This window comes from Xenopus tropicalis, chromosome 2 (assembly GCF_000004195.4).
Source record: "Xenopus tropicalis strain Nigerian chromosome 2, UCB_Xtro_10.0, whole genome shotgun sequence".
Taxonomy (NCBI): Eukaryota; Metazoa; Chordata; class Amphibia; order Anura; family Pipidae; genus Xenopus; species Xenopus tropicalis.
In genome coordinates, this window is record NC_030678.2 from 50,551,140 (window position 1) to 50,575,191 (window position 24,052).

Here is a 24,052-nt window from a genome sequence, read left to right on the forward strand (position 1 = left end):
GCTCCGAATTACGGAATGCCCGTCTCCCATAGACTCCATTTTAATCAAATAATTCAGAATTTTAAAACTGATTTCCTTTTAGAATTCCTTTATAATTAATCCTTATTGTATGCAAAACAATCCTATTGGGTTTAATTAATGGTTTATTGATTTTTTAGTAGACTTAAGGTATGGAGATCCAAATTACAGAAAGACCCCTTATCCAGAATACCCTTGGTCCCGAGCATTCTGGATAACGGGTCCTATACCTGTACAACATTTCTAGCCTGCTTCTTTAGTTAGGCTTTAGTTCTCCTTTAAGAAAGAGTGAAGGTTTCACCATTCAGTTTAATCATAGAGTTAATCTTAGTGTTTTGGTGTCTGGTGTTGGCAGGCAGTTGGTGTGTTGACAGGGGAGCCCAATGTTATGCAAAGGAAAATGGGTTGCACTAAGTAAATATTGTGTTTACAGACAAATTTTTGTTCTTAAAAGGAATCATATTTTACTGTGGCGGAGAGTTTCTCCTTTTCAAGAGAAAAGGAACAATATACATCTAAAAACTGAGCACATTAAATAGGACGTGTGTGGAAATTACATTCTGCCTATTGCTTCGATAAAAAAAAAAAATCGATAAAAATTTTTTTATAAAAAAAAGGCAAGTTGTTCAGAGTTCCCTATCTACCTATGAAGAAACAAACCCTCTCTAATCAGAAGCCTTAGAACAGATCATTATCATGGCTTTTCTCAGTGGTAATTAGTTTTAGCAGCAACTTTGAAGTTCTTCAGGATCAGGCAGTATGAAAGTGAAGCTGGCTTCATGTTTTTGTTTAATACCAGTAATAACAGCAACCAGTTATTGCTTAATTAAAACAATAAGCAAAAAGTAAGTTCAGCACATGCTCTATACATTCAGTTCATGTTGAGAAGGGGTGCATACTGCCACTTTAAATTCTCGCTTCTTCCGTCTTTTTTCGACGATTGCATTATTATTGTAAGGATTCTTTATTGCTATAGAGCTGACATTTTGTAGTGCTTTATGAAAATGTCACTCAAATGAGTCCCTCCTCCAGTGGGGCTTTCAATCTATAAAATGCAAACTGTAAAACATCAAAGTTATCTAAATTATACACCTTATTCTTCCTGGTTTTGAGATTACTGCCAGCAGGTGCCAGGTTTGGGGAAAGATATTTCCTTGTCTGTGTAACAAACAACATCTGTGCAGCCTGTACTTTTTCACTACTGTACAAAAGAATGAGTTCCCAGAGTTTTAGGTGGATTCATATAGCTTAAAAATCAGTGCAGTCAGCAGCACATATCTAAATTCACTGCAGACTAGCCATGCAGCTTGTGGATTTTCAACAAACCTTGTTTTAAAGACGGTGGAGTAACTACCATGAGGGTAGGGGGTGGGATTGCACCCATGCCCACACTTCCCCAAGGAGCCCCTTTGGAATCCCAGATTTAGATTAGAAGACAGGAGGAGGGAGGTATAAAGTATGTTTGTGGGTGCGCGTCAGCTGGGTGGGATAGATGTCTGGTATCCCTACAGTAGGCAGTCCTCTAATTTATGGAAATGTGTGAAAGCAAATATTGGATTATCTGTGTACCTTTTTTTTATAAATTAAACACTACAGAAGAGGGTCAAGGAAAAGCTGAAACAAATAGGCAGCTTCCTTGGTAGCCAGTTGTCCAATGCAATAGGAAATATTGAACAAAGTCTAATACAGATGTCCCCAACCTTTTATACCTGTGAGCAACATTTAAGTGAAAAAGTGTTGGTGAGCAACACAAGCATGAAAAAAGATTCCAGAGGTGCCAAATAAGTGCTATGATTGGTTATTTGGTAGCCCCTTTGTGGACTGGCAACCTATAGGAGGCTCTGTTTGTCAGTACACCTAGTTTTTATGCAACCAAAACTTGCCCAAAAGCCAAGAATTCAAAAATAAGCACCTTCTTTTGAGACCTCTGGGAGCAACATCCAAGGGGTTGGTGAGCAACATGTTGCTCACAAGCCGCTGGTTGGGGATCACTAGTTTAATACAATGTGACATAATGATCCCAAGTGCAGTGATGCACATTAAGGAATGAAGGAGGTATTCCCAAGAACCCAGTTAGATACCAAAACAGACAACATACAGACCTTCTTCCTTCTACTCATGCCACAAGGAGACAAATGTGAAAGAGAAAAAGAGATATTACACATATACATGCATGCATATACTACATTTGGTTTAATCATGTTAAAAAGGGTAACTTGCATAAAATATTCCAGGCTCTTTCATATCACAAGAAGTGATGAGCGAATCGGTCTTATTTTGCTTTGCTGAAAAATGCAAAATCAGCAATACATTTGCAAAGGGCGATGGCAACTTTTTCCATCCATATACCAGTTGTCTTCAACCAATAGCTATGATGTAACATGTTGTTCAGCAACCACTTTGGTTGGTGCCTATTTTAAATTTATGGTTTGGTTGGAAGCAGGTTAGCAGCCATATCGGGCTACAAATAGCCATTCACAGCCCTCATTTGACATCCTTAAGGAAACTTTTTTCATAATGGAGTGGCTCACCAACACTTTTTACATCTACGTGTGATTAAAAAAAGAAGTAAAAAAGGTCGGGGATCCCTGCCATATACAGCCCGATATACAGAAAAACACCTCCAGTTCTTTACAGTCCTAAGTGGATGACCAGATTCCATGAAGATAATGATCATTACTAGCTAAAATGGGCTAGACGTTCTGCAAGCTGCATAGGCCGCTGCCTTAGTAGCAAGAAGAATTGCACGTCCATACAAAGTTTATCCTATGTCACAAGCCCTGGGTACACGTTACTGAGAATCAGATATTTTGAAGAGCAATGTTAAACAGTGTAATTTGCAGAGGACCCCTACAAGCGTACAATAGGTTTCCTTTAGTCTGGTGTTTCACTATATCCTGTGATCATTTTACTGTGCAAATATGTTTGTTTGCACCCTATTTATAGTTATTTGTGAAGTCTCACATTCCACACGTCTCATGTCGCTCATCACTTTCTCAACAGTTCAAGAGACTGACATGTTAATTGACACTAGAGGTGGGTGAACTTTTTGAAACTTCTATTTTGCTTCAGTTTAGAAAGTACTCATGGAAACAACTGTTTCTCAATAAAGGATCAACATGGTCACTTGCCTGTTTGCATTTAATCTATTTATATTGTTTACCCCATGCATAGTAATTGGCATGCAGCCTTGTTAGGTTAGAAAGTCAAATGGAAAAATGTGAAGTATTTGGTCTATTAGAAATACAATTGAACATAAAAATACTTCTCTTCTGCATTATATTTAACTTTGCTCCTCTTCAACGGTAATCATGTAGCTTATAGATTTGACGTTTGACGGATTTTCAAAGGCAACAATCTGTGTAACAGCCACAGACACTTACATACCTTGAATAAAATAACGTTTCAAAAGGTCAGATTCCTTTGCAGCGTGTTTACTCAGCAGTATACAAAGGGCACTTTTAGAATGTGTACTTTCATATACGCATTTAAGTGAACTTATCTGCCAACATACAATGCATACCAAGCAGGAACAAAATGCAACCTTCATAAAGAGCATTATACCAGATATGGCTTCTGAAGTAATACTCCAGTATACATGCAAGACAAAGGATGGGGAGAGTTGGGAAAGAAAAGTTTGCCGCCAAGACTATTTATTACTTTGGCTCATTTACCCCTGTGAGTGCAATGTGTAAATTCTAGTGCAAATGGACATGTTTTCCCCCCCAGAATACCAGCGTCAATCAGTTTGCCGGGGTGATCACAAAGCAGACATTAGCGATTTGGCCTGAACTGAAAGATCTTTCAATAAAATCTGTTATTTCTGCTCACTGTCAGAAGGACAACTGTGCATAATTCTTTAGGTGCAAATGTACTATGTCTATCGACATAGACCAATGGTCATAGAAACAATCGTTATTGGTACATCAATTCAGGGAGCCCTGTGGCTGAAGCCATACATGTGATTTGCACTACAGATGGCACTGTAGTTCATCACTACCCACAGCACTACAGATTATCCAGGAAATTATATATATATCTTCCAATATCAGCACTTAACAGGTGCCAACACACACACACATATATATATATATATATATATATATATATATATATATATATATATATACATATACACACATACACACACACACACAGGTATCGGACCCCTTATCCGGAAACCCATTATCCAGAAAGCTCCGAATTACAGAGAGCCTGTCTCCCATAGACTCCATTATAATCAAATAATTAGCATTTTTAAAATTGATTTACTTTTTCTCTGTAATTATAAAACAGTACCTTGTATTTGATCCTAACTAAGATATAATTAATCCTTATTGGATGCAAAACAATCCTATTGGATTTAATTAATGTTTTATTGATTTTTTAGTAGACTTAAGGTATGAAGATCCAAATTACGGAAAGACCCTTTATCCGGAATACCCTTGGTCCCGAGCATTCTGGATAACGGGTCCTATACCTATATATATATATACATATACACACACACACACAAAATATACTTATCTAAACCTGCATTTTACTTCTTGTTTGAACCGCCATCTCATCCCTTCTGAATAGAGACACAACTGCAATGATTTGACTAGAAAAGCTGGATATTAGTTTTTAACCTAATCTTTCCTATATACTTGTTCTAATCTCTGACACAAAGAACCCCAACTATGTATGCAGTGCAGAAATTCTAAAAGACCATACCATTTAAGTGCCCTAAGCAACAGAAACAGCAGGTTAGTATTTTGAGTTAAACTTTAGTTTAACTGAGGGTATTAGACTTTTGCTGCTGCTATTTGGCTCCTGAAATGAAGACTAGTGCTCTTGCACTGTGTAGTTTCCAGATCTCTTTAAACAAGCAGAATTACTAATAATCTATAAGGTAAGTGACACAGCATATAGAAACAGTTATGCCACATACTACAGTCCAGTTAACAGGCCTGTATGCTTTTGGAGTGTGGGGAAACCAGGAGGAAACCTTTGCAGATATTGAGAGATCATACAAACTCCTTGCTGACAGTGTCCAGACTGGAAGCAAACTCAAGGTCATAGAGCTGCAAGGCAAAAATGTTAACCATTGAGCCACCATGCTGCCCTTATAACAAATAATAAACAATAATAAAGTACTTACATTTGTAGTGACTGGAAGCAGAGGTCTGATTCGAGGCCCAGGACGAGCTTTCAAAGTTGCACTCCCAGAATCCTCTAAAAATGCATATGATGACTGCATATCTAGGGAAAGACCACAAAATCAGGAACATATAAGACAAGGATTCATAGCCTGTTCTGCTGGTAAATATGTATCTCAAGAAGTTACTGGGTACAATGTTACAAACAGATATCGTAATTACACATAACATACTGCTTAAAAATCTATTGGGTTTAAAATTAAAGGGGGAATTTACATGCATTAACTTTTTGAGATGTAGATATTAATATAATGAGGGAAATAATTTATGTTTTTGAATTTGTTGCCTTTATATTCAGTTTATAAACAGTTTAATAAAGGAACCTGATGATTTTTTTATTTAGTCCATTAAAAGTAGCAAGTAAGCATTTTCAGCTAGTAAATTCCTTCAGAGGGATTACACATGAGGTATTTTAAACAGAGCCATGAAGGAGGTAGAAGAATTGCCTAGAGATCTACTGACATATCTCCAAAACCCACCCATGACACCCATATACCCAGCCCGTATACTAATTCAAAAGGAAGGTAAGGTATTCTGCAGAACTGTGAATCCATATGGACAGTGTTTTTGGGCTATGTAGGACAGACTTCAAGTCAGGGGTGCTGCTGCCATGAGGCAAGTTGAGAAACTTTAATTAACTGGTAACTTTAAAAGCTGTATTTCTGTTTTATAAATTGGAAATTTGGCTTGTCTAGTGCAGGAAGCACAATCAAGCTTCTCTTCACTGAGGACGCAGCACTTCCTTGACACCCTCTGGCGCTTTAAAGGTAAGTGCGGGGGCGGCATCAAGAAAGCCACCTAATGCGTCACTAGGTCTAGAAACACCCCTGCTTCAAGTCCCATACACTTTAGGCTGAACGAGCACCTATAGAACATTAAAAATGTGGCAGGTAAGGAAAGCATTTTATGGAATATAAACATAGTGTAAGATAATTAAGGAACCAAAGCCACGAGCAGCTGCAAATTGGTGATTTAGGCAACCAGCACCAACTGTTGCAAAGGGCACTATACTAAATGACGATTCTGTAGACCGCAGCACAAAAAGGGTTTAATGAAAAAGTGTGTTTTGGTTGTTTTTATAATTAAACTCATCCCATTATTACTACATTCTGCAGATTCTGATGGAGAGGATGGTATCAACATGCAAGATAGTGATTATCTTCTCCTCTGTACAGTAAGTACAACTGAGTTATCTTCATGTACCTTGGGTTCATTTTTCGTACTATGGATAATCACAATGGTTGGTTCATTATGCTGAACTACAATCGATTACGTTACTCAGATGGGACTGATATAAATCCCAGATTCAGTTCAGTATTCGACTAAATCTAAAAAAGTGCATATCTAGGGTAGACCCACATACCCAAAACATTGTGCTCTGCTTCTTTGGTGCCTGGTATTTACTCATTAAATCTTCTATGAACACTTAAACTTTAGCAATGTGGGAGTCAGCTTATTTATTCCACTTGTCAGCACCTCTTCCCCATATGATACATAATCCTTTACTAAATAACGAGCATTGTGCAGAATTATGCCGACATAAATCTTTCTTATTAAAAGGGAGTGTGCTTTAGATGGGCATATTCAAGGCAACTTTTCAGCTATGATATAATAAAATTTGCAATATTCATACCTTGTCTGAGAGGTAACATTTGCTGTCAAATACCTGATAGGTCTAGTAACCCATAGTAACCAGATACAAATTGTATGACCTATTAAATGACTTCTAAGCAATGATAAATATTTAGTTTCCTAATGCTGAAATGTTAAGCCAGCCCACAGATAGGAGTTAAGATAAAAGCTATAAAGAATTTTGACATTTAAATAATAACAATATTTGTTAGGGAAAACAATAGCTGTTTATTTTGACAACTATATTATTGCCACAAAACTTCCATTACCCAAAGTGCATCTAGATAGCAAATAACTGTGTTACAGACTAGACAACATTCCATGAATTCCCTTCCCTGTCCCTCCAGAAATCCTGAAATACAGGTAAGAAAGAGATACAAATAGCTATTCAAATACTTTATAGAATTCGGTGGGCAGAACCTGCAACCCAGAAGATAAAGTGAGACACCAAGCAAGTCGACCAGCTAGTTATCATTAGAATTCCAGAGATTAACTTCAGAGAAAAAGATAGGTACCATTTTCCACAATAAGATTAGTTTCCTGCAGACAATCCTACACACAATCTAGCATTTGGTTCAGGATTCAGGCTACTTCCAGCATTTCTTAAGCTGGCCATACACGTGGCGATCTGACGATGTTTCGTGCGACCATCGATCGCACGAAACATCGTCAGATCCGCCACACACAGTCAGGGCTGAATCGGCAGATAAGGAGGTAGAAACAATAGGATTTCTACCTCCTTCTGCCGATTCAGCCCTGACGGCAGATTTTGGTCAGGCGCCTTCTATGGCGCCTGATCAAAATTTTCTAACCTGGCCGATCGGCGAGTCGTCCGATATCAGCAGCTTCCTGCGATATTGGTCGACTCGCCGACATGCCATACACGCACCGAATATCGTACAAAACGAGGTTTCGTATGATAGTATCGGTGCGTGTATGGCCAGCTTTACAGAATTGGGCTTCAGTCAGATCTTGAGTGACTGGGTGAGCAAATTTCAGATCTTTAATGTCATGTCACTTTAAAAAATGAGACAACTCATGGCAATTAATGACATTTTCCTAATGATGTTTTGGGGGATTTTGCTCAGATTTGAATATGTAAATTAGAGTTCCAGTTTGGTTTGGTTATGTATTTGAACAATTTTTTTTGCAGAGGACTGGATATTTGGAGAAGGCCAAAAATGGTGAATACAGTGCATCCATATTACAGAATCCTGTGAATTTTGGCATATTTCCCTAGCATAAAATCCAATACTGCTGAAATAATGGGGTATACCACTGAGTGTCCATGTACATTATAACACTACAGGGGGCGTTTGAGCTCTCCGACACTGGGCAGGCAACAAAAGGGTCTGAAACGCCACTGATTAGAATCTAATTAACCCACCAGAAGGTTTTTGGAGTTTGGGAGAAATCCATTGTACCACTAGAAATCCCACACAAACATATTACCTCCTTGCCAATAGCACCCCAATGTTGCTAACTACTGTGCCGACCTTGATACATATGAAACAAAGCACAGGCGTTATAAATGGACTTTAATGATTTTTTAAAACCCAGCATGGGAATGTCCTGTAATTGTTATGGGTTCTCAGCAAGTGTTTGATAGTTTGCCACTAGGTAGTTAGTTATTAACATGGTTGTGTTTTATTGCCTGTTTATTGAGTTGTTTATATTGCTGTAAAATTGCCATGTCCTTATTTGCTGTTACAGCTGTATAATGTTATCAGTCCAGATTCCTTCTAGTTGGTAAACGCCATGCTACTGCCAAAGGTGGTAAAAGCCATGCTACTGCAAAATGCACCAGCAATAAATTGGTTAGGTAACTGACAAGGTCTGACCACTCCTTTGAAGCGAAACGCTCAGCTTACCTGTCATGTCTAGTGATGAGCGAATCTTTGGCGAAAAATCTGCGAAACAGCAGGAAAATTTGCAAAATGGCAAAAAATCTTTTTGGTCGCAGACATTTTTTTTTATCCGACCACGCCTATTTTTCATGCACGCAAATTTTTTCTGCGGCATATCTTGGCTGAAGTTTCACAAGACAATTCGCCAATGGCAAAATGTGGAAATTTGCTGCAAACCCATGCCTGGCATAAAAATTTGGTCGTCAGTAGTCATGTTATCAGTACTTCATGTAGGGTGGAAGCAGCGATAGAAGCCACTGCTGATAATGTAAGCTTATATCTCAGTATATCAGTAAAACACCCTGCAACTGTTTTTGCCATCAGCAACTATTAAATTTGGTAAAACAAAGCATTCCTTTGCATCCTACTCACTCATAATGACTTATTCCTATGGTCATTCATCCTGATCCGCACACCAAGGAAATACTTTATGAGGCCTGTTCATAATGAGTCATGGAATTCGTTACTCTATACTATATTATTCCAGATTTTTAGCAAGATAGTGGGTTAGGTTTACTTTGTATGACACTGATGTTCATGAGTAGAAAACTCCATCTGGTCAATGGCCTACCCTACCCTCCATTTTATTTTTTTTAAACACCAGCAGGACAGGAAATTTACCCAGCATGCTGACCACTTTTGACAGCGGCATGGGGACAATGTACACGTTAGGCAGCAACAGGGCGTGGAAAGCGGTGTTCTAAGTGAAACACTTCCCTATCCTCAACCTGACAGGCCTTTAATTATTATCCCTATATCAATAGCTGGTTTGGTAACTTTCTATTAGACTACAGAAGATTTTCACACAATGTCCAATGCAGATACCAGACATTCGATTTCCAGCTGTGTTCTTCTGTATTCTACAAGGAGGTGGTTACCTAGCAGTTGCATTACGTTATACACAAACACTTGCCAGGTCTCATTCCAGAGGGATCTTTGGGAGACTGTAAATTATGTTCCACTGTATAGCCTGAATAAAGAAATTTCTGTGACAAAGCTTATTCCCATGTTAGTAACAGTACAAGCTGCTGGAAATCCATATTTATTTTATATATGTATTTTATGACAGAAAGCTGCCATATTGCTTGTGTAACAAAGTAAAATGACATATGATATCCATGTAGTGAATAGACTGTAAAATTGTGTATTACTTGCATGAAATTTTTCAATTAGTGACATTTTAAGGTTAGTTTAAAGTGAACTTCCCCTTTAATGATGAAGGTGTGGTTCCTACCCACAGATCCAGCAAATGTAAAGTTTCATATAAATCTGCAGGCCCACACCTTAGAAAGAAGAACAGTTAATAATGGGTGTTGCCTAATACACCTGGAGGATGCCAGGATCACCTTGAGCACTAACATGTTGCTTTCTGCAACCAAAACATGACAGATCTGTAGTGATCTTTGCTATTTTACTTTCATACATCCCCTTTATTTAAAGCATTGAATGTAATACCATAAACGTTCTGACTAGAATGCAACAACTAATTGTATCTGGCTGGCATGATTTACCTGAGATGTGTTATATATGTATACATGAACTCAACAGCTTTTGAATTGAGTTTTTTATGGTTGTTGTGCTTTTAAATACTGGAAATCTAAGTTTTGGAAACTCATATTTGAATGAACAATTCAAATCATGGCAAAAATGCAGATTGGAATGTTAATAAATCTGCCCCTTGGTGTTAGATGTCATACAGATAGACATGCCTTTCTTCATTCCTACATGCCTACTGGAGGGGGGCAAAACAAAGTCATTGTGTCCCATGGGCATTTGCACAACTGTGGGTGACTTAGCTTTTACATAAGCACAATGCCATGGATGGGGGAAGTGGGCACCTTTCACACTGGTGCTTATAGCTGTTATTGTAACTGAATAGAGTTGGAGATTTTGGCCAAAGACAAAGCTGACCAAAGACCACAGATATTTCATTGAAATCAGTCATTTTCTGTCTCTACTGTAATCCTCAATTATCTGTGCCCAGCACAAACTGATTACTGATTAGAATGGCCAATCATTTGACACATTAAAAGGGATAGACCAATTATCCCACTCAGAGAATGTGTGATTAGTTTACTATTTTTCAGCATGGACTAGTGTGTGTGTGTGTTTTTTTTTTTAAATATATATTTTCAGTGCTCCTTATTCCAGGCAGCAAATCACATTACTTATTCATGTAGAAAACCAAAGAGAAAATTAAGGACTAAAACAAGGTAAGTACAAAGTTACAGGAACAACAAAAGTCTGAATCTAATAAAGGCTCAAGGAATTCCAGTAAACTACAGTGAAACCTCAATTTTACATCCCCTGATTTTAAAGTTTTGCCTCATTTTACAATTTTTGTGGCCCCACCAATAGATTTTTTACAATTTTACATTTTCCTGGATTCTACACCATTTTTATACTGTATTATATCTAGAACAGGCTTCAAAATGTTAAATTTCAACTATAACTTTGCGGTACCAAACCACAATAACTGCTGACTAGTGCTATGGTTCAAATGACAACTTTATTAAAAGCAATAGCAACATTAGCATATGCATAACTCCAGGGGCGCTTCTGCCATTAAGCGAGTTGAGAAACTCGCCTCAGGCGGCAGAAGCGCCCCAGTTACCAGGGGCGGCAAAAAGCCGCTCCTGGTAACTTTAAGAGCCGAATTTCCGGTTCTCACCGCCCCCGGACCCGCTCCTGCGCTCAGAAGGTAAGCGCTGGGGAGCGGCATCCAGAAGCCACCTCAGGCGGCGATATGTCCAGAATCTCCCCTGCATAACTCACTGGAAGGGGCAGACGTCATACATTTTTTACTATTGTTTCATTTTTGAATCTGCACCACTATAGTTTGGTATTTTATCCATCTGGCTACAAGCAACCAGTAGTGAAACAGAAGAGAGCCTAAAGAGGCATAAAAAATATATAAATAGATCATTACATTCATGTTTTGGTTGCTTGGGCCACTAACTGTAGCAAACAAAAAGCAGTTTAAAGGGACACAGTCTTAAAAAAAAAATATTTTGTATTTTTCCCAAAAGTCTTCTATATATAGACCTTAATAGTGACAAGCTCTACAAATGCTCAATTATGCACATTTGGCAAATGTATTTGTAGCTCTGTAAAGACTCAAAACCCCACATTAATGTTAACAATATTTCATATAGAAGTCTAGGTTTTGTCCATAAAGCACAGAACTGCTGCTATGTGACCTATACTAAAGGAAAGTGATGAAACGTTTAAATATGATTTCCCTTCCCCGTTTCACCCCCACAACGCCTTTTTGCTACAACTACTTTACTCAACATACTTGCTATTTGTTGGCAAGTGTTATATGATAAGTTCCTCACATGGGAATATTTAAAAGGTGGAATTATAGGATGATAGCATCGAAAGCATCCCTTTATGTTAGAGAACAGAAAGGCATATAATTAAAAAATAAATAAATCTGATTTATTGTTAATTTGTTTAAGGTGCTGAAATATCCAAATTGGTGAATTAGTGATGGTAACCTGTCATTTAACTGAAAGTGCAAAGGCTTGTTTGAGCATGTGATGAGCCAGACAGAAAAAAAAGCTTGCAATATGTAATTTATGCCCTTAGCAATACACACCCAGTTGTTAGACATATAAGCTAAACATATGAGCTAAACAGTATTCACAGTATTCCTTAATCAAAACAAAAAAGCTAGCAGTGCCAATGATCTTGTTTAGAAATAACTGTCTCACCATCATGGTGAACACAAAACACAGTTCAAAATCACTTGTATAAGACTGCAACAGGCACTTTTGATTTAAAGTTAATGGAGCCATTAGCATCAATGAGTGTGTGGGAGATAATAAGCCAACAGGAGGTAGAAGTTGCTGCAACTTGCAGCTAAAACTAAAACTGTGTGCCCTGGACAGTTAGCAATTGGTGCATCTGAATTTTGGGCAGTGCGGTGTTGTCCCAGTAAGGAAGGCCATTTTGCAAAAGAGTAGATCAGTGATCCCCAACACATGTTTCTCACCAATGTTGCTCCCAGTGTCCCCAAAACAGGTGTTTATTTTTAAATTCCTGGGTTGGTTGCAAGTTTTGGCTGAATAAAAACAAGCTGATAGTGTGCATAGAGGCTACCTAATAGCCAATCACAGCCTTTATGATGTTTGTGTTGCTCCCCAAGTCTTTTTACATTTGACTGTGGCTCAAAGGTAAGAACAGTTGGGGACCCCAGAATAGAGAATGGAGAGAGACAGACAACATGTATTGAACTGGAAACTGCAAACTGCAGGAGTGAAAAATATTAAATAGGGAACAGCAGTACCTTAAGTTACTTCACAGATCCATTCAATAGAACATAATTGTATGTAAAAAGTGAGAATCTGTTAATGTCACAACAAGCAAAGACAGGGTAAAACAAATAAATGTGCATCCAGTTATAGAGAGTACCAGATCTGTGTTGGTCAAGACAGAAATGATAGAGAACAGAGTGTGCCACATCCCTGCACACATGTAAACAGTAGTTGAGTCACAGGGCAGCCAAACCTGAACCACAACATAAACTCACGAGACATTAAGCAACTAATCAAAGGAAAGTAAAATCACATCCAAGTTTTCTGCAGCAAGGCCTTTGCTCTGCAGTTACGGGAGGTTTTTTATATGACAAACCTGCCTTGACATTATGCATATGGAAAATGACACATTGGTTATACTGAATGAACAGTAACCTTGAATCTATAAACTTTTGCTTTGTCATGTGTTTCAACCAGACATCTCAGCACTTACCTACAACCGCATAGGTCTGATCCTGCAGCAAGTATGTCTGTATATAAACAAAACTACAGGATTGTTTCTGCTTGTGCTGTGTGGCAGTCTTTTGCATTACCTACCATTTTAGGCTAGCAATGACCTCCAAAATTAATCATTTAATTATGAATTCATTTCTAAATTACCATTTCCCTTCAAAGGCTAAAGGGCAAAACAAACAGTTTAAATATTAGTGGAAAGAGAATGTTGAAAAACATTTTGTGATACCAACAGTATTGCTTAATGATCCATCATGGAGAGTTATGTACAGAACATAAAGAGAAAGAGATTTTAGCACTCGCCCCAACCACTGTAACCTGTAGGATATTATACCATGTACTGTTTATCAGTAGGGCTGCACCAGATTAATGCAAAGAAAAATGCGTTTAAACTTGTATAATGTAGGACTGCATATATTTACATTTAATTCTGCACAGTCAAGTCAACTAGACCATAGGTTTGCTGCTCTGCTATGGGCTAATGGGCCCATGAGTACGTGCCCATTTGGCAAGAAATGCGTTAGGCTGGGCAGTGATGGCATAATAAAGAAGTTTTTCTTTAATTTTACTGTTTTTTTTGCCAACTTTATTTCATTTGTGATGCACACACAACCTTCTTAATTTCCCTGCTCTTCTCCCTGACTGGAGCTCCCTGGCTTCCAAGAATGGCCCTGCTCCCCTGTATCAGAAATCCCATTGCAGAGCTGAACAGCAGGGTTGGCAACTGCCATGTTTGGCTGCTTCAATTCTGACCTGGTTCTGATCATCAAACAGGAGCCTGTGCACTGGAACCAGCAAGTAAGCAGCCCTAGGTATAATCTTACAGATATGAACAGTCCAACTGGCGGCCCGTGCGCCGCATGCAGCCCTCGACCCCCCTCTGTGTGGCCCCCCACCTGTCTGGCTGCTTTGATGGCTTAACTTTGTGTTAGCCTTAAATGGCATCAGTACTGTGATTAACTGGCCCCCTGCATGGTTATCACCTCAGATTCAGGCTGTAATCCCTCTGTATTGTTTAAAAATGTTATCCCCTGTGCTGTTCACACCTTTTAATCTCTGTATTGTTCACCCCCTGCAGGGTTCACACCTCAGGCTCAGGCTGTAATCACCCCCATTGTTCACCTCTTCACACCTCAGACATTGTATGTACTGCCTGGCCTATGCTGCCTGTGTATAGGCAGCATAGGGTAGGCAGAGTATGGCACATAGGTAGCATAGGGCAGGGAGGGTATGGCACCCACAGGCAGCATAGGACAGGCAGAATATAGCACACACAGGCAGCATAGGGCAGGCAGAGTATGGCACCCACAGGCAGCATAGGACAGGCAGAGTATAGCACACACAGGCAGCATAGGACAGGCAGAGTTCTGCCTGTGTGTGCCATATGCTGCCTACCCTATGCTGCCTGTGGGAGGTGAACCTGGCAGGGGTTTGTTCTGGGAGTTTGTTAGCAGTTGGAAATAGCCATTAAATGGTCCCTAAGGTGTGTAATTATATGCTGGGGGTTGCTGTGCTATCCACAGGGGAGGAGGAGGCATATGGATTTAAGGGTGTGTCTTAATATGACATAATATAATTTTTCAACATATGAATGATGGTTGATATCAGCGACCATTGTGATAAAATGGGTGTGGTTTGAAGTGGGTGTGGTTTAAAATGGGGGAGTGGCCAAACTGGCTTCCATTAGCGGCCCTCCACCATATATGTGAGAGAAATTCCGGCTCTCAGCACCACAGAAGTTGGACAGCACTGCAGTAAAGCATTCAAAGGCCTTTTAATCTCTTAATTTTTCTTTAGGGTAATGGCACATGGCAGCATTGCAACGTCAAAACTGTTCATTTTGCCCTTGCAAAGAAGTGTTTGGGGCCCAACCCTACATCATATTACGACAACCCCCTCCTGTACCCACAAGGGAATGGATCAGACAACATGGTTGAAGGAAGGAGGGAGGGTGCCACAGAAATGTGGGTTCTTTCTGGGCCCATTTCCCCAGGGGCGCTTCTGCCATTAGGCGAGTTGAGAAACTCGCCTCAGGCGGCAGAGCTGAATTTCCGGTTTTTAAACCGGAAATTTGGCTCTTCTAGTGCACTAGCGATCTCACCGCCCCCGGACCCGCTCCTGCGCTCAGAAGGTAAGCGCTGGGGAGCGGGGGGGGCGGCATCCAGGAGCCGCCTCAGGCGGCGATATGTCCAGAATCGCCCCTGCATTTCCCTAGCAGTTGTGCAAGGGTTGTGACTGTCAGTAGGTAGTTATGCCACAGAGTGAATTAAGAGCCACGTTTTTTAAGAAATCTGAAGAAGTAACCAAAGTACTTCTAATTATGCTCCTGCACCACAAAATGAGTTAACCATCAGCAAAAAAGGTATGTTGCTTATGAGCTCAGGTCATGGCCTTAAAATGTTTGGACTTTTTGTTTTTAAATGCTGGCAGGCATTTTTTTTCAGAAGTAAATGGCTTTTCCATAATCCAGAGTTTTCTGGATAACAGGTTTCCAGATAAAGGATCCCAAAGCTGTATTTCATTTTTGTCAGTGTATTCTGCTTGCCTCCAATCTGGACTTCAAACTGCTAATTGCTAGGGTTAATAGTCCCAGTTTAAAAAAACCTGTTTAACAGTGGGGCTAGAGTACTAATTATTATTATTACTACTACCAGCTAGGTCCTATTCCAGTCTATCATTCAAAACACTTCCTAGGCCATACAGCCATGCAATCACATATCAATGTGTTCAAAGGAATTGACTACTAGGAAGATGGAAAAAGGAAACTGCCTTATTATAACATCAGATATATCCTTGTTTCAGCTAAAGGAGCCAGTAAGGTGGAACTATTTAAAATGCCCTGTTTCACTTCAAGTTTCAACTAACAAACTATCACAAAAAAATTTCTTTCACCTTTGTTTCATGCTACATAATTTGATTTTGACACTTTTGCAATGTAAGATCTTAGTAAGCTACTTACATCAGTTTACCTATAACTCCACCTAGATGAAAAACATTCATACAATATTCCTGAAATGTTCACACAAACTCACCAATTATGCCTTTTGTCATCTACTAACAGTGGTCTCCACCTCCCTCCCATTCAACTTTCAATCTGTCATTTAGCCACTCTCTGGTTTTTAGGGTCTGTAGAGCAGTGATCCCCAACCTGTGGCTCGTGAGCAACATGTTGCTCACCAACTCCTTGGATGCTGCTCCCATTTGCCTCAAAACAGGTGCTTAATTTTTTAATCCTTGGCTTGGAGGCAATTTTTTAAGCATAAAGACCATGTATACTGACAAACAAAACCTCCTGTAGGCTGCCAGTCCATATAGGGGCTACCAAATAGCCATTCACTGCCCTTTCTTGGCACCCCAGGAACATTTTTTCACTTGTGTTGCTTCCCAACTCTTTTTACATTTGAATATGTCTCTTAGGTAAAAAAGTTTGGGGATCCCTGCTGTAGAGCCTAGAACCAGATAAGATATAACTGGAGAGGTGCACAACAATCATTAGAAAAACAAAAAAAATGAAGACCCGCTGCAAATTGGCTTTGGATATCTACTTATCTAACCCATAGCAACTCATTAATATCTGTTTTCAAACTGCTGTCCAGTACACAGTAACAGCATAGGACTGGCCTGCTGGTGCACCAAGAGAAAACTCTATAGGCCCCGGTCCTGTAGGACCCCATGGTTCAGGCACATAAGCAAGCTATGTAGTATAGTGGTGGAGTGTGGGGTGCTGTCATTGGCGGTGAAAGTCATCGGTACTGGAAGAAAGGGGGGTATCAGGTAGTGTGGTGAAGGGACCCTTAGCTGGGCAGTGAGCCCTTATCTTGGGCTTTCCGGTGGGCCAGCTTCCCCAAGTCCAACACGGTTTACTACCCTCTGATTGGTTGCCATGGGTTACAAGACAACCATTGCACAATTTACTACATTATGCCTTAAGATTTAAGTTTACACTGGAGAAGAGGCGCTTAAGAGGTGACATGATAACTATGTATAAATATATAAAGGGATCATATAATAACCTTTCTAATGTTTTATTTACCAGTAGGTCCTTCCAACGGATACGAGGGCATCCACTCCGTTTAGAAGAAGGGAGGTTCCATTTAAATATTCAGAAAGGATTTTTTACTGTGAGAGCTGTGAAGTTGTGGAATTCCCTCCCCGAATCAGTCGTACTGGCTGATACATTATATAGCTTTAAGAAGGGACTGGATGGATTCTTAGCAAGTGAGGGAATACAGGGTTATGGGAGATAGCTCTTAGTACAAGTGAGGGAATACAGGGTTATGGGAGATAGCTCTCAGTACAAGTGAAGGAATACAGGGTTATGAGAGATAGCTCTTAGTACTAGTTGATCCAGGGACTGGTCCGATTGCCATCTTGGAGTCAGGAAGGAATTTTTTCCCCTCTGCGGCAAATTAGAGAGGCTTCAGATGGGGTTTTTTTTGCCTTCCTCTGGATCAACTAGTAGTTAGGCAGGTTATATAAAGGCATTATGGTTGAACTTGGATGTATGTCTTTTTTCAACCCAACTTACTATGTTACTATGTTACTATGTAAGTGTACTTCCACTGTAATACCTCTGTGAGCTGCAATTACATAAGAAAATGTATAGAACTGGATAATATAGGAAATAAACAAATATGTTAAAATGGTTACATTACGGTTTTTTATTTTTAGATAATATTGTGTACAGGCAACTGGGATTAGAATTAACTGGGGAACAGGTGGGCAATTGTAGTGCACCAACAGCTGGTGTATACCTGTAAATTACCTGCAGCACCAGCTTATGGAGCCATAGCATCTTAGTGTCATTTTAGTGTTGTGCCAAATCAGTAAACTCTTAGCAGTAGGATGATCTATGCTCTAAGTGTAAACAGTGTACACAGTGATGTTATTCTCCTAACTGTATCATGACGGTAAATACAAATATTACACTGTAAAATACCTGTCATGCTATATACACGCTATATACACCCAAAATATGTATTACAGTGACTGTATTTCCATCCAGGATTGCATTGTGACACATATTTGTCCCTTTATTTGTAGTGTATTTAATTACCCAAATAATATTCTCCAGTACGGTTACCTCCCCCCCGTCCTGCTGATTGCTGCCCATACATCAAAGCACATTTTCTATTGTATTTAAATAGGCAATTTATTCCTAACAAGGTTCAGATTTCCTCCTCCAGTGCCTATTGAAACCTGGCTGATGGTTTGTTTTTCTCCAGAGAAAATCAACAAGAGAGAAGCAGGTGGTTACGCACCCACAATAGTTACAAATTAGGCCCTCATTTAGCCCATGTTTTCTGACCCACGCACGCCATGTAGAGCTGAGACAGTTAATTAGAACTTTGCTTTTCAATCAAATACACAAGAGGAATGGTTTTTTTTTTTGTCACTTCAAGATTTGCAGAAACAGGCATTGTATTCAGGGTTGCTACTTATTCATGTATAAGGCAGAACAATGCACTAATTTATATTTAAAGGTAATAAGCAGGTAGACACACAGGTGCTAAAGTCATTCCTCCTAATCCCCCAGTCCCAGTTACTAACCATGATAGTCAGCTGAGCCTTTCTTATATCCCTGGGGAAGAATCCATGGTGGATTTTCTGCATACAGCGAGTTGTTATTGGCATTTTTCTTCCCAAAAAGCTTATTCAGGGTTCCCTTCTTCATGGTGTCTGTAATAATATATCCTATCAGCCTTTGTACATAGAATTGTCTTCAGCAATAAGGCATCCTTTTCTTTATCCAAAGCAAGCGAGCAGCCTGCTGAATGCAACGAAACAAGTCTGTGAGGATTATACAGAGGAGGAATTGAAACCTCAGACCCACCTATGTAACAGGTAAATAGCTCATTCCTGTTGGTTCACTTGCTTACACCCTTTTCCTCCTGACCCCTCCCTACACAAACTGCACCGGTCACATTCCTGCTCTTACCAAGCACCACCTTGCAGAGGTAGGACTGTCTACGTTTAACCTCTCCACCACTGGGGTAGTTAAATCATCACTCATTCCATATCTGCTAGCATTGGGCCACATCATGTTATCTGTCTAAGTGTGGTTAATAATTGCTGTCAGATTGTCAGTATTTCATCTGGAATTCTGTGCTCACAGATCATGAGCAAAGCTAAATAAGTCAGAGCCAGGAGTATTTACACAACTTTAAAGTGACGTAAATGAAACATTATTCAGTTAGAAATATCCTTATATAAGAACAAATAATGTTACTGTTCACATGGAAGACAAGTTTTAATACAATGTATATACTGGCATATATTTTAAGGCTATATAGAACATACTTTTTATTCTTTGTGAGGTTTTTTTATATTTACATTTATATTTTGATTGCCTGGTTGCCTGGTTGCTAGGGTCTGTGGTTTTGGCAACCATATAGCAACTATATTGCTCTCTATAATAAACTGGCTCTCAAATAACTAAACATGGCTTTTAAACTGCCTATATGGTACCATTTATGGCTTGCCCACCATTGAATCAGAAAGAAGTTCAGGCTCCTAACAGACATCACATTTCTAGGTTACTCTTTAATATATGCCCCACAAGGGGTCATGCCTGGCATAAAGAATAGTCAAGGTCATTATATAAAACAGGCACAGTAACTATGGCAGATATTTATTAGTATACAAACCAGCTATGTGACCCACAAGCATGTATTGAATGGAGTGCTTGGCATTCAAATGAAGTTGTTCACTGTGATTGCTTATAAATGAATATATCTTCTCTACCACCACATCCTTCCCTGCAATTAAAGACATTTAAAATGCCATGTAGTTGTATTTATATGAGCAGTGTCCATTCTAAACAAACATGTCATGCACTGGCAAACGCTTTTATACACAGGTTCCTTGTTTAGGCCAACTGCTTATTACTGATAATGGCTTATATATATATTGCAATCAGGAAGCTGGCCTCTCTACAGGGATGCTGTCAGCTTTTACCAGATAGTGTGCCACAATCAGTTATAATGATTTTTAGGGGAAAAAGTATATGAAAATGAAAATGCCATTCAAAAACATCTATAGAGCTGAGCCACATCTGGTCTTTGAGCTGTTAGTCAGGCATTCCTGCTCTGAAAAGTGTTTTTAAACATATTAATTTACAAACATAGTGCATTATGCAAAATGCAATATTTGGACTCACACCCACATTACATTGCCCCTCTATTTCAGGGTAATTGAAGCCGTGCAGGTAGGGTGCCCAATGCTGTTGTGCCCCATGCATCAAACTAATGTAATTGTATGTGGTAGCACTTCTGATGCAAGTAGACTGTGAAGCAACTAAACCCCCCCCATGACATGACACTATACAGTGTCTAAAGGTCCCCATACACGGGCTGATAGTAGCCGCCGATATCGGTCCCTTGGACCGATTCGGCAGCTAATCGGCCCGTGTATGGGCACTCCCGACAGGCCTGTCTGACCGATATCTGGCCTCAAATCGGGCAGATCTTGATCGGGCAGGTTAGAAAATCTAGTCGAATCGGGGACCGCATCGGCTCGTTGATGCGGCCCCCGGACCAACATTTCCTATACCTGGCGCTATAACGATCGAATTACCCTGGAATTACCCTGGATTCTCCCGATATCGCCCACCCGACATCGCCAAGCGAGCGGATCTTATGGTGTATGGGGACCTTTAGATCAGAAATGATCTGTAGTAAAGCAATGCACATTACTTCTAGTGGGCAGTAGGTGAGTTAAGATAAAGGGTAAAAGGGTAAGGGGTATCATATAGCTAAGTTCCCTCTATGAAATAGATATTTTAAGAAAAGCAGGACAAGCATAACATTGCATACTCCCCTCAATAATACAGTGTATTTATAAAAGGCTATTCATCACCAGATGATACTTCAGTTTCTAAAGTCACTCTTTAGTGCAGGGGTCCATAAAGCTCAGTTTAAATCATAGTTACATAGTTACATAGGGTTGAAAAAAGACCAGTGTCCATCAAGTTCAACCCATCCAAGTAAACCCAGCACACCTAACCCACACCTACCAATCTATACACTCACATACATAAACTATAAATACAACCACCCCCTTAACCAGTTTAGTTGCACGTCTCTGCACTCTCTCCAGTTCATTAATATCCCCCTTAAGGAGTGGAGCCCAAAACGGCACTGCATACTCAAGGTGAGGCCTAACCAGGGACCTATAAAGGGGAAAAATTATGTTAAATCATAAGAGTTCAGGCTAGGACACTGGCAGCTCACAGTGTACACTAATAAACAATTCCCGCCCAGAGCCTCTCTGAGCCTATATTTCTTCATTCATCCTTTGTTACAGACTCCTGGCTCTAGTGCTTACAGAATGCAACTGTTAGGCCACCTCATTCTCCTTAGGGCCGTGACACACGGGGAAATTAGTCGCCGCACGACAAATCTTCCTTGTCGCGGGTGACTAATCTCCCCGCAATGCCAACCCACCTAGATTGTAAATCGCTGGTGGGATGGCATACGCGGCGCCTCGATTTTCCGAAGTTGCCTTGAAAGGAAACTTTGGCGACTTCAGCAAATCGCGGCACCGCGTATGCAGCGACTAATCTCCCCATGTGTATCACAGCCCTTAGTGCCTTTTGTACTTATCAACCACTCTGATAACCCTGCACTGCTGCAAAAGCAACTGTGACAAAACCAATATACTAGGGGTGTCTAAGGCACACACAGTGGATATCGGCAAAGAAACAAAGAAGGCAAAGAAGGGTTTGCATTTCAAAGCCAAAATTTGCCATGTGTACCTGTACCTGTTTCAATGGTTCCGGGTGCAGTTAAAGAAGAAGTATCTGATGCCAGTGTGAGGGCTGATTCTAAGGCTAAGGCTCATGCCGCACAGGATGGATTCTCAGGCTGCGGAACTGCAGAAATCTAATGGTAGCTAATGGCAGCGTTAGGGCTGATGGCAGATAATTGCTACGTTGGGACTAATTCTCGGCCTAAAGAAAAGCCCCCGTGTGGCATTGGCCACAATGTATAAGATACATACACTTAAAAGCAGACTGACTTCCATTTAGGGTTCCTCACATTAAGGGATGCTATCACATTAATTTTAAATTGATAGGTTCATCATGTTCAACCACCAAGTTGGAACAGGTAACTACAGCTACCTCTTTGATAGGCTGTCAGGGGCCCACCTTGCCTTGAACCTCAGGTCTACTTTCCAAATAATTTTCTTGAGTGACATTACATACACACTGTCCTTTCATATCACACCCTCTTTCTCTTATACATGAACAGTGAATGGCCATGGTATAGACATACAAGGCCACATGGTTGAATAAGCAGGAGGGCCCACTGACACCTGGGCCCACCAGGAGTTTTTTTAAGCATAGCGAATGTTTACAAGCAAGTTCAGAAAAAATAAAATCATAGTCAAAGTCATGCAAATCTATGGTTTAAGGCCATAAAAATCTCATGAAGAGCTGTATCTGGTCCTGGGATCACTAACTGGGTAGTGCTGCCACACATTGCTGAATCACTGTGATGCAAAAAATACCAAACATATTGATGAGAACAAAATCTGAACATCCAATTTGCATATGCAATCAGTAAAAGTAGCAATTAAGGGGCATATTTATTATAGTGTGTAAGCCAACATCACTGGTGATGTTGCCCATAGCAACCAATCAGCAATTCGATTTCAACATTCACCTACAAGTTAGAAAACAAATGCAAAGATCTGATTGGTTGCTATGGGCAACATCACTGGTGATGTTGGCTTACACACTATAATAAATATGCCCCTAAGTGTACAAAATTGGTAACTTTCATTGTCACATGGTCTAAAGTTGGAATCTGTGTCCTGACCAAATCCGAATCTGAGTTTTGGTGCACCCCTAACTTCTATACAGTTCACATCAATCACTCCCATAAATCAATCTCTTATCACAGACTGAATATCATTTTGCTAATGATGTTCCACATTTGTTTATGACACATAATGGCGAGCATAATATACAAGGGGACAAAGGACAGCCCTGCTAAAATTCCTTCACTATAAAGCAAGAATATTCATTCACTGATGCCAATCTTAGTCCCCATCATATCTATTTAGCACTATTATTACAAGTGCTTATTGCTAAATTGGAATTTACAATCGTACACTAGAGAAAGAATGTCAGTCTGTCACTTTGCACATCAGTCAAAAGGTTCTTTCTGTGCAGGGCAGATATCCCCATTTCTTTAATGTATCTTTCTCAAACCACATCCAAGCTCAAAAATTGTGAAATTATATATTCCAGCCATTAGAAGATATTGTTTGATGCAAATGACATTTATGTGCATAGAAGCCTAGAACACATATATTAGGGAGTCCTAGAACCCTTTATTAGTTGGAAAGAGAGGTTTAAACCCCCCTGAAACATTTATTGTCCCCCAAGTTAGTCTGTGACTTAATAAACCTGGCTATGTGCCTGAAATAATAGTAAGTGCCGTTTGCTATTGCTGTGCTGTAGAGTGATGCCTGGCTGGGTGTCCAGGAAACTGGAGCATTTCTATGTGCAAAACTG

The 24,052-nt window shown here is 39.8% G+C and overlaps 1 protein-coding gene across 1 annotated transcript in view; it reads right to left on the bottom strand.

Annotated features, from left to right (window-relative positions):
* The window catches only part of LOC100489670 (uncharacterized protein C6orf132 homolog), a 42,171-nt gene extending 22,752 nt beyond the window's left edge, over window positions 1-19,419 (bottom strand). Inside the window, exons 1-2 of the mRNA XM_031896776.1 lie at window positions 19,081-19,419; window positions 5,162-5,262 (exon numbers count right to left, since the gene is read on the bottom strand). Of these exons, the coding sequence (XP_031752636.1) occupies window positions 5,162-5,262; window positions 19,081-19,204 (225 nt within the window). The 5' untranslated portion in view covers window positions 19,205-19,419. The remainder of the gene's footprint in view (window positions 1-5,161; window positions 5,263-19,080) is intronic.
* Window positions 19,420-24,052: the final 4,633 nt, after the last annotated feature.